The 13,192-nt window shown below is 35.4% G+C and overlaps 1 protein-coding gene across 1 annotated transcript in view; it reads right to left on the bottom strand.

Annotated features, from left to right (window-relative positions):
- The window catches only part of FCHO2 (FCH and mu domain containing endocytic adaptor 2), a 147,402-nt gene that overhangs the window by 47,135 nt on the left and 87,075 nt on the right, over positions 1-13,192 (bottom strand). The window contains 2 exon segments of the mRNA XM_059416377.1: positions 2,996-3,068; positions 6,062-6,106. Of these exon segments, the coding sequence (XP_059272360.1) occupies positions 2,996-3,068; positions 6,062-6,106 (118 nt within the window).

Raw genomic sequence — 13,192 nt, 5'->3', positions numbered from 1 at the left:
CTATAATTCTAGTATATTGAATGTGTTTACCTTGTTATTTAAACATAGCTTTTATTTAAACTTTACAAATATATTTAGAAAAATCAAATCATGAGGATTAAAATATACCAAATGATTTTAAAGTTCAAAAGAAGGCAATCCAATATCCACAATACATGGCAAATAAAACTTACACAGCTTACAAGTATTTTAAAAACTTGGACTTCAAAAGCACTTCTTTTTCATAAATATACACATGAATCATATAAAGGAAGCTGCCAGTCCTACAAGGATTGCTACTGGCTTTTAAATAACTCTTTACAATATATTCTTGTTAAAAACTTCAGTTTTATTTGAAGTAATATCCATAGCTAGCATATATAGAGAGAAGCCAAACCATTCTTCTCCAAATATATTAAAGAAGAAGTCAGAATTCCACTTAAAATATCTAAGTCTAAAATATAAAACTGGTATTTTATCTTTTAACTGATAAATATTAATTTGGATATAAGCTAGAAAAGAAGTGCTTTGAATGTAAAATTAAAACATAAAGTAGACCAACTTTATCAACCAAATAAAGACCTAAATCCATAAAGACATTGAGGCCATTAGGAATAAGTTTAGAAGGATTTCTATATACATATTGTTTAACAAATTCACTAACAAAAATTAGAATGAACATTTAAAAGGCATTTGGATTAGTTACATATTCAGTGGCCTGAGACAGTTAATGCATATATAGTATCAGAATCCACCACTTTAATAAGAGACTGAAAACACACATATTAGGTATACCTTGAGAGTCCAATGAACAGTAATAAAATGTACTAAATTAATATAGAGGATAAACAGGTCATCTCTACCCAAAGACTAAAGCACAAACAAGAAAAAAATCTACAAATTGAAGAATTTTGTTAAAGAAAGACAGGATGGAACAGACTGAAATAATGAAGAAAAAAAAAAAAAAAAGATGACTACACTGCTCTTAATCCAAATGAAAGCACCAAAGAGGGTAAACGTAAGTCTCTTGTATCTTTATAGCCACTTAAATGTCACTCAAAATTCCAAGTTTTGAAAAAGAGCTTCCTTTTTATTGGTACATTCCTATGCATACTCTTAAGGATATGTTCCAGAAAAGGCACCATAAGAAAAAATTCAATCCCTCTACAGAATCAAATAATTTAAGATACTGGAGCAATTCTACTTCCTTCTTTTTTTTAAAAAGATATACTTTAAATATAAAAGTGTCAAAGTTTCAAACGGTTTATTCTCTGGCTTTCAGCCAGAGCTCACCAGTCTTTGTGTCAAAGCACTCATCTGTTTGCTTTCACAGTGGGCTGCAAAGAGACCTGCTAGTTGAAGCCCCAGGAAGAGCAAGCCCTCAGCAAGCTCTGAGCAGGAACCGTCTTCCACAACTGCTGGCATTTCAAAGCCTTCAGGCTACTGGAAGAAGCATGTCAAGAGCCTCTGGCATTTCAAACAAAGCGGTTTCTAACAGTTTTCCTGCCTCCAAGTGTTGAAAGAAAGCAATCATGGTACAGTTGTTTAAGTACTGGTTTTTGGCTCTGGTCTTCTCAGTGTTTGTAAAAACCATTCCAATATCCGAGTGGCCAAATCATGGTACTGGGAAATTACTGATCATGAAAACTATTTTAAAAACATAGAATATGCAAAAATATTCCATGCTGCCTGAATGGACAGCTGTGAAAACCATACATTATAAAAAATATTTGATATTCAGGCCTTTATTTTTTATAATACACCCACAGACAAACTGGCTACATTTATAATTTCACTTACAAATCAACTGTTTAGATTTCCATAAGTATTTCAAATGTTATAAAAAGATTAGATTCCATCTCTTTAACAAAATACCCCCTTCATAAATTCTGAAAAGACATTTGTAGATGAGATGGTAACTACAAATAAAAATTACTCTGCAATTGGTCTTAACTTGTTAACCAAGTAAAACTTGGGAGAAAGGAAGAAACAGACTTAGACACACTGAGAAATTCAAAAAGAATCTAACTAGGCAGAAGGTAAGAACACCCAAAGCACAAACTGTTCTCTTATACTGAAAATATGAGTGCCTATGACAGCTCTGCTAATTATGCTAGAGAAGTAGGGATTTTAGACAAATTTTCACCCAGTGTCACATGGTCAACAAATCATTTAAGATTTGATTAGCATCTTGTCAATATATATAAGGTTGAGTAATTACAGTAAGATAGATTCCAGTTTGTCTCTTGCAAATCATAGTTCTTAGAGATTCTCAACCCCAGGTATATGTTAGCAATCACACAGATTGCTTAAAACCAAACCAAACAAAAATTATGCTTGGCCTCACGCCTGAGAATCTGGTTTAATTGGTCTGAGGTGGGGCCTGGCATAAATACATCTATTTTAATTTTCCACGTAGTTCTAACTCACAGCCAAGGTAGAAAACTTCACTTACTCAATACTAGTTGAATTTACTGTATGCAAACTATATATTCTGTGTATATTAACTTAATTTAAAAAATACATAAATCATATTTATAGTCCATCCCCCATCTAAAATTGATGACCTAGTATAAATGTTTAAAACATGTTAGTGCCTTTGCTCTCCCCTGTTTTCTATTTATGTGTACACATATGCCTATATGTTTAGAGTTGTCTAGAAAGGATTTTCATTAAATTGTTGACCATGGCTTTTTTTCTTTGGCATTAAGATATAGAAGAATTTTTAGTTTCCTCTGCACTTCTATTTTTTAAATATGCATGTATGTTTTATAAAAAGGGTACCTTTAAAGTTTCAGTATCAAGACACTAGAGCTTTCATCTTAAAATTTTAAAATAAGAGAATACTTTTATCTAAAGCCAGAGGAGGTAGTACATTTATTTAGAAAAGTGTATTTTTTAAACCTTAGACATACATACTTTGAGTTATTTCTGATGGAATTTTTTTCTTCTCAAATTCAAAACAACAGACTTATTCTTAATAACAGAGGATTTTGACAATATGTAATATACTTACACAGACTCTGCATCCTTTTCCTTTTTAATTATCCCTGGTAAACCAAAAGTCTTTCTTTTCCTTGGTTTTACACCTTAAAATAAATATATACTGTTACAGAAACATAATTGTTGCTGATAAATATATTAAATTTATGAATATCTTTTATATCTTGACACATGATTTGCTTCCGTCAATGCTAAATTTGGATAAAGAAATAAAAGTATCAAGTGCTCAACCCTAACATTTAAATCAGAGTCACAATCTGTTTAGTCTTTTCTTAACTTAATATGGCCTGCTATGCACCAAAAGGTTATAAAACATTCACTTGATCAACATGACCTGAGCCAAAGGCAGCGGCTTACCCCACTGAGCCACCCAGGTGCCCTAAATGTGTTGTTTAAAAAAAAAAAAAGTTTCTCTCTCTCCCGGAAACAGATCCATTAACAGAAAACATATGGCATTCTTTTGCCCATATATAATCTTTAATATAAACACTGCTGTAAGTTGATTCTACCATAAATGAGAAACAAAGATCATCTTTGTTTTGCCTAATTCTTCCTCCTCTTCTTGCATGACAAATTTATTTTTTAGAGATTAGTCGTGCTATTGATTGTTGATGGAATTCAGCATTTAAAGCTTAGCTGTTTACTCTGACAGGCAGAGCATACCTAAGATAACTCCTTACCGTACAGATGAGGAAACCCAGGGTAGTTTTTTGTCTTTTTAACTCAATGTTATACAGCTACTAAATACTATAGTGAGGATTATAATTCAGATGTTTTAGAACATCTAAAATTTCACGCAAAATTAATTCCCTAAATCATACATTTGTATAGCATGTTATATTTTAAAATTAAAAAATACATTTTTATTCTTACAGAGTAATATTTACTATCTACACTTTTTTTTTTTTTTTTTTTTAAGATTAGTTGCTTATTTGAGAGACCGAGTACAAGCCAGGGGAGGGAGAAGGGAATCTCAAGCTGAGCACGGAGCCTGAGGCAGAGTTTCATCTCACAACCCTCAGATCATGATCTGAGGTGCCACCCAGGTGCCCCAACTACCCACATTTTACAACCAAGAAAGCTGAAGTACAGAGAACTTAAATAACTGTTTACAGGAACTATAAGAAGTTAGGAACTGTAAGAAGTCTAGACACCAGGGCGTGTGGGTGGCTCAGTTGGTTAAGTGTCCCACTCTTGATTTCAGCTCAGGTCATGATCTTAGGGTTATGAGATCTTGCCCAGCACTGGGCTCCACATGGGCTGTGGAGCCTGCTTAAGATTCTCTCACTCGGGGTGCCTGAGTGGCTCCGTGGGTTAAAGTCTCTGCCTTCAGCTTAGGTCATGATCCCAGGGACCTAGGATCGAGCCCCACATCAGGCTCTCTGCTCAGCGGGGAGCCTGTGTCCTCCTCTCTCTCTTCCTGCCTCTCTGCCTACTTGTGATGTCTGTCAGATAAATAAAATCTTAAAAAAAAAAAAAAAAAAGTTTCTCTCTCTCCCAGAAACAGAGTGTATCGTTCTAAGTGAATTCAGTCAGTCAGAGAAAGATGAATACCGTATGATTTCACTCTTACGTGGAATTTAAGAAACAAAACAGATGAACATAGGGGAAAGGAAGGAAAAATAAGATAAAGACAGAAAGGGAAGCAAACCATAAGAGACTCTTTTTTAAAGATTTTATTTATTTGAGAGAATGAGAGAGAAAAAGAGAACATAAGCAGGGGGAGAGGGGGAAGCACACTCCCCACTGAGCAGGGATCCCCAAGTGGGGTTCAATCCCAGGACCCCAGGATCATGACCTGAGCTCAAGACAGATGCTTAACTGACTGAGCCACCCAGGCACTGGAGGAGAGGGAGTGGTGGGATAGGGTAACCGGGGGATAGACATTAAGGAAGGCACTTGATGTAATGCACACTGGGTGTTATATGCAACTGATGAAATCACTAAATTCTACTCCTGAAACTAATATTACACTATATGAGAACTTGAATTTAAATAAAATCTTGAAAGGAAAAAAAAAAATTCTCTCTCTCTCTCTTTCTCCCCCTCTAACCCTCCCTGCCTCAGCCCCTCTCTTAAAGAAAAAAAGTCTAGGGACCAGAGCCTCTGATTTCTCCAATGAGAACCTTATACACAACAGCAAACCTTTTCTCCAAATTCTTAAATAAATGTTGGAAGGAAAAAAATAGAAGATTGTTTTCAAACTACTTCCAGGAGCTCACAAAGTGACATACATAAATTTGACAAAAATAGCAGGCATCTCTTAGGTTTCATACTATGAAAATCATCTATTTAAACAGGAAGCCTTCCTGGTTGGATCAGAGGAGTGTGGGACTCTTGATCTTGGGGTTGTAAACTCAAGCCCTACATTGTGTGTATAAGATCTTTAAACAAACAAAGCAAGCAAACAAACAGGAAGGGTTGTGAACCCCTTCTCCAAGTCACATCATCACTCATTTTAAATAATAGTAATAATAACATTAATATATAACCTCATTAATTACTGAAATGTTTCTCACTTTAGAGTAAGTCTTACACGTTATTGTGCAGTAATCATTTTCATATTTATGACATGAAAATGTTTAAAATGGATATCAATAAAGAAAACAATCTCAATGATATTTGAAAATAAATACATGTGGGCACCTGGGTGGCTCAGTGGGTTAAGTCGCTGCCTTCGGCTCAGGTCCTGATCTCAGGGTCCTGGGATCGAGTCCCCCATCGGGCTCTCTGCTCAGCAGGGAGCCTGCTTCCTCCTCTCTCTCTCTGCCTGCCTCTCTGCCTACTTGTAATCTCTCTCTGTCAAATAAATAAATAAATCTTTAAAAAAAAAAAGAAAATAAATACATGCTATATTTCATCTTTTAAGATATATATGCTAACACACTCACTATTCCTTTGGGCAAACCTACTGCTTATTAAGTGAAGAACAGTATCTATAGGTCTTCAAACCACATTCAGATTTTCTGTTATCACTCACACCACCGACAGGCTAACACCAATGGATAATAGCCACTCTTTATTTATTCAATAACAGAAGATATTAGATAGTTAACACTATTACAAGTAGCCAACTTACCTTCAACTGCACTAGCAGGGTCACATTCTTCAAATTCAATAAGGCCTAAACAAACAAACAAAAAACAGATGAACAATTGCAAGTTTAAAAAAAAAAAAAAAAGCAAGCTGATAGAAAACATTCAGATCAGATCCCATCACAGCTTTTTAACTGACCTGACATGAGCTCTAGTGTTATCTGATAGTGTTAATTATAATATAAATAATAATTTTAAAATTCAAATAATCCTAAAAATGACAAAAATGGAAATGAGCCTATTATTATGACCATAACTTAGTGAAAAACTTTTACATAAGATACCGTGGAACTGAAGACACAAACCTAATCTGTAGTTCCTGCTTTCAAGGAGCTTGCAGGATACTTGAGAGAAAACAAGCATAATAAAAGGCAGCTGCTGAATCCTTGGTTGTATTCATGGGAATGACAGGGGGAACAACATAGTAAATACTACTAGAATCTAAAGCTTGGGAATTTGTTTGTCTAGTAGACTACTGTGCTGTGAAGTGGCAAATATAGGTCTTTAACAAATATCTGCTGAACAAATAAGTGCACCAATTACACAGCAGCTAAATGGTGAGGCTCTAACTATAAAGTCCATCAAGGAATGTGTACTTGTAGTCTGCAGGTAATGGGAAGAGTTTTCATGTGAGGTGATCCATACATGACCCTACAAAGTGGCTTACAAGAAAATTAATTTAGCACTGGTATGAGGGATAGACAACAGAGGGGAAGAAGATGATAAAATAGAAATCAGCTAAAAAACAAAAGAGCCCTAAAATAACAGATCTGCTGAGATAAGCCTTAAGTCCCATGGGATGGTATATTTCATTTACATGTAATACTGAATTATTCAGGTAGTAAGAAAGTTAGCAAAAAGCATGAATCACTATTCTACTGAAACACCCCAAAGCTAAGTATCAGACTAAAAAATTATCTTCTGTTAAACTGTTAAACTATCATTCTGTTAAACTGTTTTTTTAATACTTAAATTTATGCAAGTCCAGTATTATTCTGAAATAACTTATTGGCAGTAATAGGTTCAATATATTATTTCAAAAAATTTAAAAACAGAGCTTGAAAAGTGGAAAATGTAAGATTTCGTTATTGGTTCTTCTGAGATGTTAAGTTCATAATCAGAGTTCTCAATGATGATTCCATTGAAAAATAAAGCCACTGATTAACAAGAAAAATTTCTCTACCAGTAGAACACCTAAAAATACTGGCTAAAATGTCCTTTTTCTTGACCAAATCTCAGATCTACTTCTTCAGTTCTGGTTTCTATTCAAACAGAATACATTAACATTTAGGGATAAGCAAAATAACTTTATTTAAAAAAACTCATAAAAGAGAGTTGATAAACAAGGTTCTAATCAATTAATTAGCAATACCTTTCTTACTACAGTATTCTTATGATATATAGCATGTGACTAAAAAAAGAAACAATACATTCACTACTTTCATCCAAAAAACCTTGGAACCAGAACATGGCCTAATTAAAAATTTAAAGACTTCAAGTCCACTCTGCAAATCTGGAAGCTAAGATTCATTAAATGAGCTTGTTGTTAAAATCCATTAGAGGCTTAAGTTAACAGTTTACAAAGAGATGAAACTGAAAGATCAATAAAGGCAAAGAACTGCAGTATGTCCATCTAATAACTAGCAACTAGGTGATGTAAAAATTATAAAGAATGAAAAATCTCTTCCTAAATTACCAACAGTTTATTATTTATTATTAGCTTTATCACTTACTAATAAACCTTAAGAGACTGTGACCACCTATCAAATAATCTGGGAGCTCCTACAACTACACATCGCATAATCTATGACCAGTAATTATTTACAAAATCTTGAATACTCAAGCCATGGGCTTATTCTAAAGAGGAAAAACAAAACAAAACACGAATGCCAAACAAACTGCATTATTTACAAATATTTTAAAACAGAACATCTAGAAAGACTTTTATATCATTTTAGCAAATATGATATACATTCTTTTATGATTTTTGGATGTTTTCATATATATGAAAATAGCAAAGGCATCCCTTAACGCTACCAAAATTTCCTCAAACAAAATTCTATGTTTTTTTCCTCACATAACCTTTTGCCTATACCAGATATATGTCGACTGCTTTTCCTTTATCTTTTCTAAACATCCTCTTAAAATCCATTTGGAATAGGGAAATGCCCAATAAAAATAAACTATTCAAAATGACAAACACTTGTGAAATATAAGATGCCACATCCTTTCGAACTGTAAAATACATACAAAAGTTTTAAAATGAGTACCTTCAGCACACAAGTTTTTCTATTAAAGACAAATATGAAGGTTTCTGGTATAATATAACTAAAAATACCTTTAAAAAATTAACTCATGCATGAAAAAGATTTTATCAAATATGCTCCACTTGCTGCTTCACATGGCAAAGCTTTGCGTGCCTGGCTCTGTGCCAGCTGACAGCTCAGCTGGATAGCAATGCACATTCTGACCCCCCCCTGTAGCATGTCACTTCTGAAATGTTTCACAAGTAGAAAGTTTATTCAGCATCTCCCTCAAATGCAGTCCACTGCCCATCATTCTGCTATTTAATCATAAGACAAGTTACTTTTTTTGACAGTCCCAAAGCCAGAGTGAGACCCAGAAAGAATAGTTTGCTACAACTGGAATTTCAACTGTTTTAGGCTCAATTAATTCTGTTGTCAAAATAAATAACTGCTCTTAGTGCTTTGATTTTATGCTGGGCCACAAGGGCAATTTAATTTGTATAAAAGCAAGTAAGACCACGTTGGCTCTGTCTCCTGATGCTCTTTTACACATTATATAAAAATGCCATCATGAGTTCAATTAAAGGCAGACCTCCACAAGGTCAACAATAAAGTAAAACAATTCTTACAGAGGATTTTTCTTTAATCATCAGGTAGGAATAAATTATTGCTACAAAGAAAAAAAAGAGAAAGTCAACAACCTAAAGAATTCATCCAATTCTAATATGGATCAGAACTTTTAAGAAATGTTACAGTAGGAAAGACAATTTAATAGCAATCTTTAATCAACAGAAACATTTTGTAGATGAGGTACAGTATTTTAAAAAGTAAAATACTTACTAGTTCCCACTGTTTTGAAACTATTTCTAAATCTCAGACTACCAACAGGGCAAATCTGCAATTCTATCTAGTTAATAACTGGCCTGAAAACTGAAACAGTAAGTCTGGGCTACACAAATCAACCATATTTCTGCATATGCCCAACTCAAACCACAGAACACTTGGTTCTATTAGAAGCCAAAATAAAATATATGAACATGCACAGATTCCAAGTCTAATAGTAAGAATGATGATAATAGGGGCTGAGGAGGGAACTATGACACTGGAGAGTGGGAGAGGGATGGGGGGCAGTTAGTCATGACAATAGAAGTCAATGACTAAAGTTCAAGCTCACTCCTGGGCCTATAGAATGCAACACAGCCACATTCCTAGATGCCTGGGATGGTGAACTCAGGCAAGCTAACATGAAAAACAACATCAAACTCCAGTTCTGGTGATGTACAGAGGGCATGGACACTCAAGTTCTCATTTTGCTACCTGCCAGCTGGCTATTTACCTTAAACTAGTTACTCTACTTGAACCTAGATTGTACCTTTTTTTTTTTTTAAAGAGAGAAAGAGATTGAGAGCATGAGCTAAGGGAGAGGCAGAGGGAAGGAGAGAATCCCAAGCAGACTACCCACTAAGCACAGAGCTCAACACAGGGCTGGATCCCATGACCCCAAGATTCATGACCCCAACCGAAATCAACAAGTCAGATGCTTAAGCAACTGAACCACCCAGGTACTCCTAGATTATACCATTTTTATAAATGCAATGGCAGAAAATAACCTTTTGCCATATAAGCTTTCCTTTTCTCTACAAGCACCTATACACACAGAGAGGGTTTTCCCCCCTTTTTTAGCTTGTTAAATCATTTGAAAGTTAAGTTGCAACATCAATGCTACTTCACTTCAGGAAGTATTTTAATAAAAGGCCTGTAGAGGGGCACCTGGGTGACTCAGTGGGTTGGGCCTCTGCGTTTGGCTCGGGTCATGATCCCAGAATCCTAGGATCTAGTACCACATTGGGCTCTCTGCTCAGCAGGGAGCCTGCTCCCCCCTCTCTCTCTGCCTGCCTCTCTGCCTATTTGTGATCTCTCCCTCTGTCAAATAAATAAATAAAATCTTTAAAAAAAAAAAAAAAAAGGCCTGTAGAAAGAATTCTCTTAATCCAGTGGTTCCAAATCCCAATACCTACCTTAATCTCCTAGTGCAATGCTCCCTGCATAAGAATCATCTGGAGAGCTCATTAAACCAGAAATTGTTGTCCCCAACCTCCCCAGTGTCCTATTCAGAAAGTCTAGGTTGGTGTTCAGAATGTACATTTTTAACAAACTCCCAGGTGATTGCAGATGGTCCTGGGATCACACTTTGAGAACTACAGTCCAAGGGAGCCCTTGGGTCCATTGCTAGATATTCACTAATTCTAGACAGTGCTTCTCCAATTTTACTCTACATATAAGCTGCTTGGGGATATTATTAAAATGCAGATCCTCTTTCAGTAGGCCTGGGTAGGTTTTGAGACTCTACACTTATAACAAGCATCCAGTGATAAAATGCAGTGGATTCTGAACAATGGCAGCACATTAGACTCAGACGAGGCATTTTAAAATACAGTGTTATCAAGGATCCACCCTAGACCACTGAAATCAGAATTTCTGGGGCAGTGAACTGTCTGTACATTTTTTTTTTAAAGAGATGGGGGAGAAGCCAAGAGGGAGAGAGAGAGAGAAAGCGAAGGAAGGAAAAAAGGAAGGAAAATGAAAGAAAAAAATTTTCATTACTGATTCTTATATGTTCCCAAGGCTCAAGAATCAGTGATGACGCAAACTTAGGAACCATGGTCTTAAATGAAAAATACAGGTTTTTCACTAGGAAATTTCAGTCACTGTAAAACTTCATAAACTTTCAAAATTTTACCTAGTTCTCCAAACAAAGAATCAAAACAGTGAAATATAATCTCCTACACATCCAAAATCTGACACCACCTCCCTATTTGACATACCTCCTAGAGTGAGTCATGTTTTTACTCTCAATGATACTCATAAAACCTTGGGTGATTCTACTCAGCTCACTATTATCTCTTTTTCCTGGGAATTTCCCCCTTTCCCACAAGTGGTGCAGAAGCCATATTTATACCACATGACCTAGTCAGAGCTAAGTTAGAAAAATTACCTGATCCAAGATTACCTGGACCAGATTCTTTCTCCCAGAAATCTGTAAAGGGACAAAAACCTGGGTTAATTCTGAGCTGTGGCTGCAATTAAAAAATAAATAGAAGTACCTAGAAATTACAGACAGGTCACCAGTTGCCACGTGCCTGGAAAAACAAAGAAAGCCATTGTGCAAAGAAGAAAATAAAGCAGTAGATATAAAAAGACTGAATAAAGGAAAATGATACATAGTGTTCCCACAAGTTTGGGTTTCCTTCTGCAGCCTGGCTATATTCCTGATTTTGGATACCTCAGTTTCTTTGCAATAAATTTCCTTTTAAGTTCAACGTGGTTTAAGCTAGCTTCTTTTACATACTGCAAAAAGAACTATAACTCTGCCCTTATTATGCACATGTAAAAACTGTCATCAGCTTACCTTAACTTTTTTTACTTCTACTTTGTGGCCAGAGTTTATACATTTAATATTTTTAGTGGCTACTTCAAATTAATGCAATAAGCTTTTCTTAAACAAAGCCTGCTCATATTTTAATCTTCACTTCACAATATAGATTATAGGAATCAATTACTATGCTGTGATATGACTGCAGATGGAGTTAATTGCAAGGTGTCAGAATAAATCATTTCTGAACCCAAAAAGAAGAGCAGAATCAGCTTTTTTGAAAATAGATTATATACTATTATGAGGTACACAATTCTGATGCAGTACGATATACCTACTACTATACTACATAGAAAGTATATTTTCTAACACAGGAATGGGCAAATATTTTCTGCAAAGAGTGAATATTTTAGACTTTGCGGGCCGTAAGATCTCTCACAACTACTGTCCTCTGCTGTTACAGAATAAAAGGTGCCACAGACAATACATTCTGTTCAAAACTACTTTTCTGGACAATGATATCTAAATTTTCTACTTTTTGTGTATTACAAAAATACTCTTTTGATCCCCCCCATCATTTAAAAACATAAACCAATTCTTTGCTTATAAGCCTGTACAAGCTGCTATAATCCAAGTCTAAAATAAGCAGTACCAAACTTAACTCAATGGCCATAGTTTGCTGATTCCTGCTTGAAAAGATAGAGAAGAAAATCATTAAGTTCCATATATATCCCACAGGGCATAGTTCTATGCCTCTGCCTTGAGTGGCTAGACACAACAGGTAAAGGTGTACTTCCTTACAGAAAGAAGTTTTGGGGGTTTTTGTGGTAGGGGGGTTGGGGTTTTGGGGTTTTATTTTTGGGGGTTTTTTTGGTTATTGTTTTTTTTTTTCCAGAAGTTTTTTCTATTTTACTTTTTGGAGAGCTCTCCTCTTTTACTTTCTGTTTGTGCTAATCTACATTATCCTCTTCCCTAATCATATCATGAAAGAGGATGATGAGGATGATTCCTCTAAGTCATTCCCCCAAATTATGAAATAGAAACTCAAGAAATCACAGCCTAACTCGTGTGGTCTGTGGGTCTTGTCTCTTTCTAGCTATTTTTAATTTTACATTCTACCCAAGCATTTTTGCTTCTCTGATTTAAAAAAAACAACTTTGGTGGGGGAGTGGTAGGAAGCTCTATTTGTACATTTGGCATTATTCCAAATCCTTGAGAGCTCTAGAAAGATGACCTTAAATTTTTTTAAAAATTATTTGCTTTATACTATACTTTAAAATAATAAACATAGGAGTGCCAGGGTGGCTTAGTCAGTCAAGCAGCTGACTCTTGAGTTCAGCTCAGGTCATGATCTCAGGGTCCTGGGATAGAGCGCCCCCCCCCCACTCTACCCTCAGCAGGGAGTCTGCTTAAGATTCTCTCTCCTTCTCCCTTTGCTCCTCCCACCACTGCTCACTCATTTGCACGTATGTGCTTTCTCTCTAAAATAAATAAAT

This window comes from Mustela nigripes, chromosome 12, assembly GCF_022355385.1.
Source record: "Mustela nigripes isolate SB6536 chromosome 12, MUSNIG.SB6536, whole genome shotgun sequence".
Classification (NCBI taxonomy): domain Eukaryota; kingdom Metazoa; phylum Chordata; class Mammalia; order Carnivora; family Mustelidae; genus Mustela; species Mustela nigripes.
Note: the sequence above shows the minus strand (reverse complement) of the source record. Positions and strands in the feature narration are given on the sequence as shown.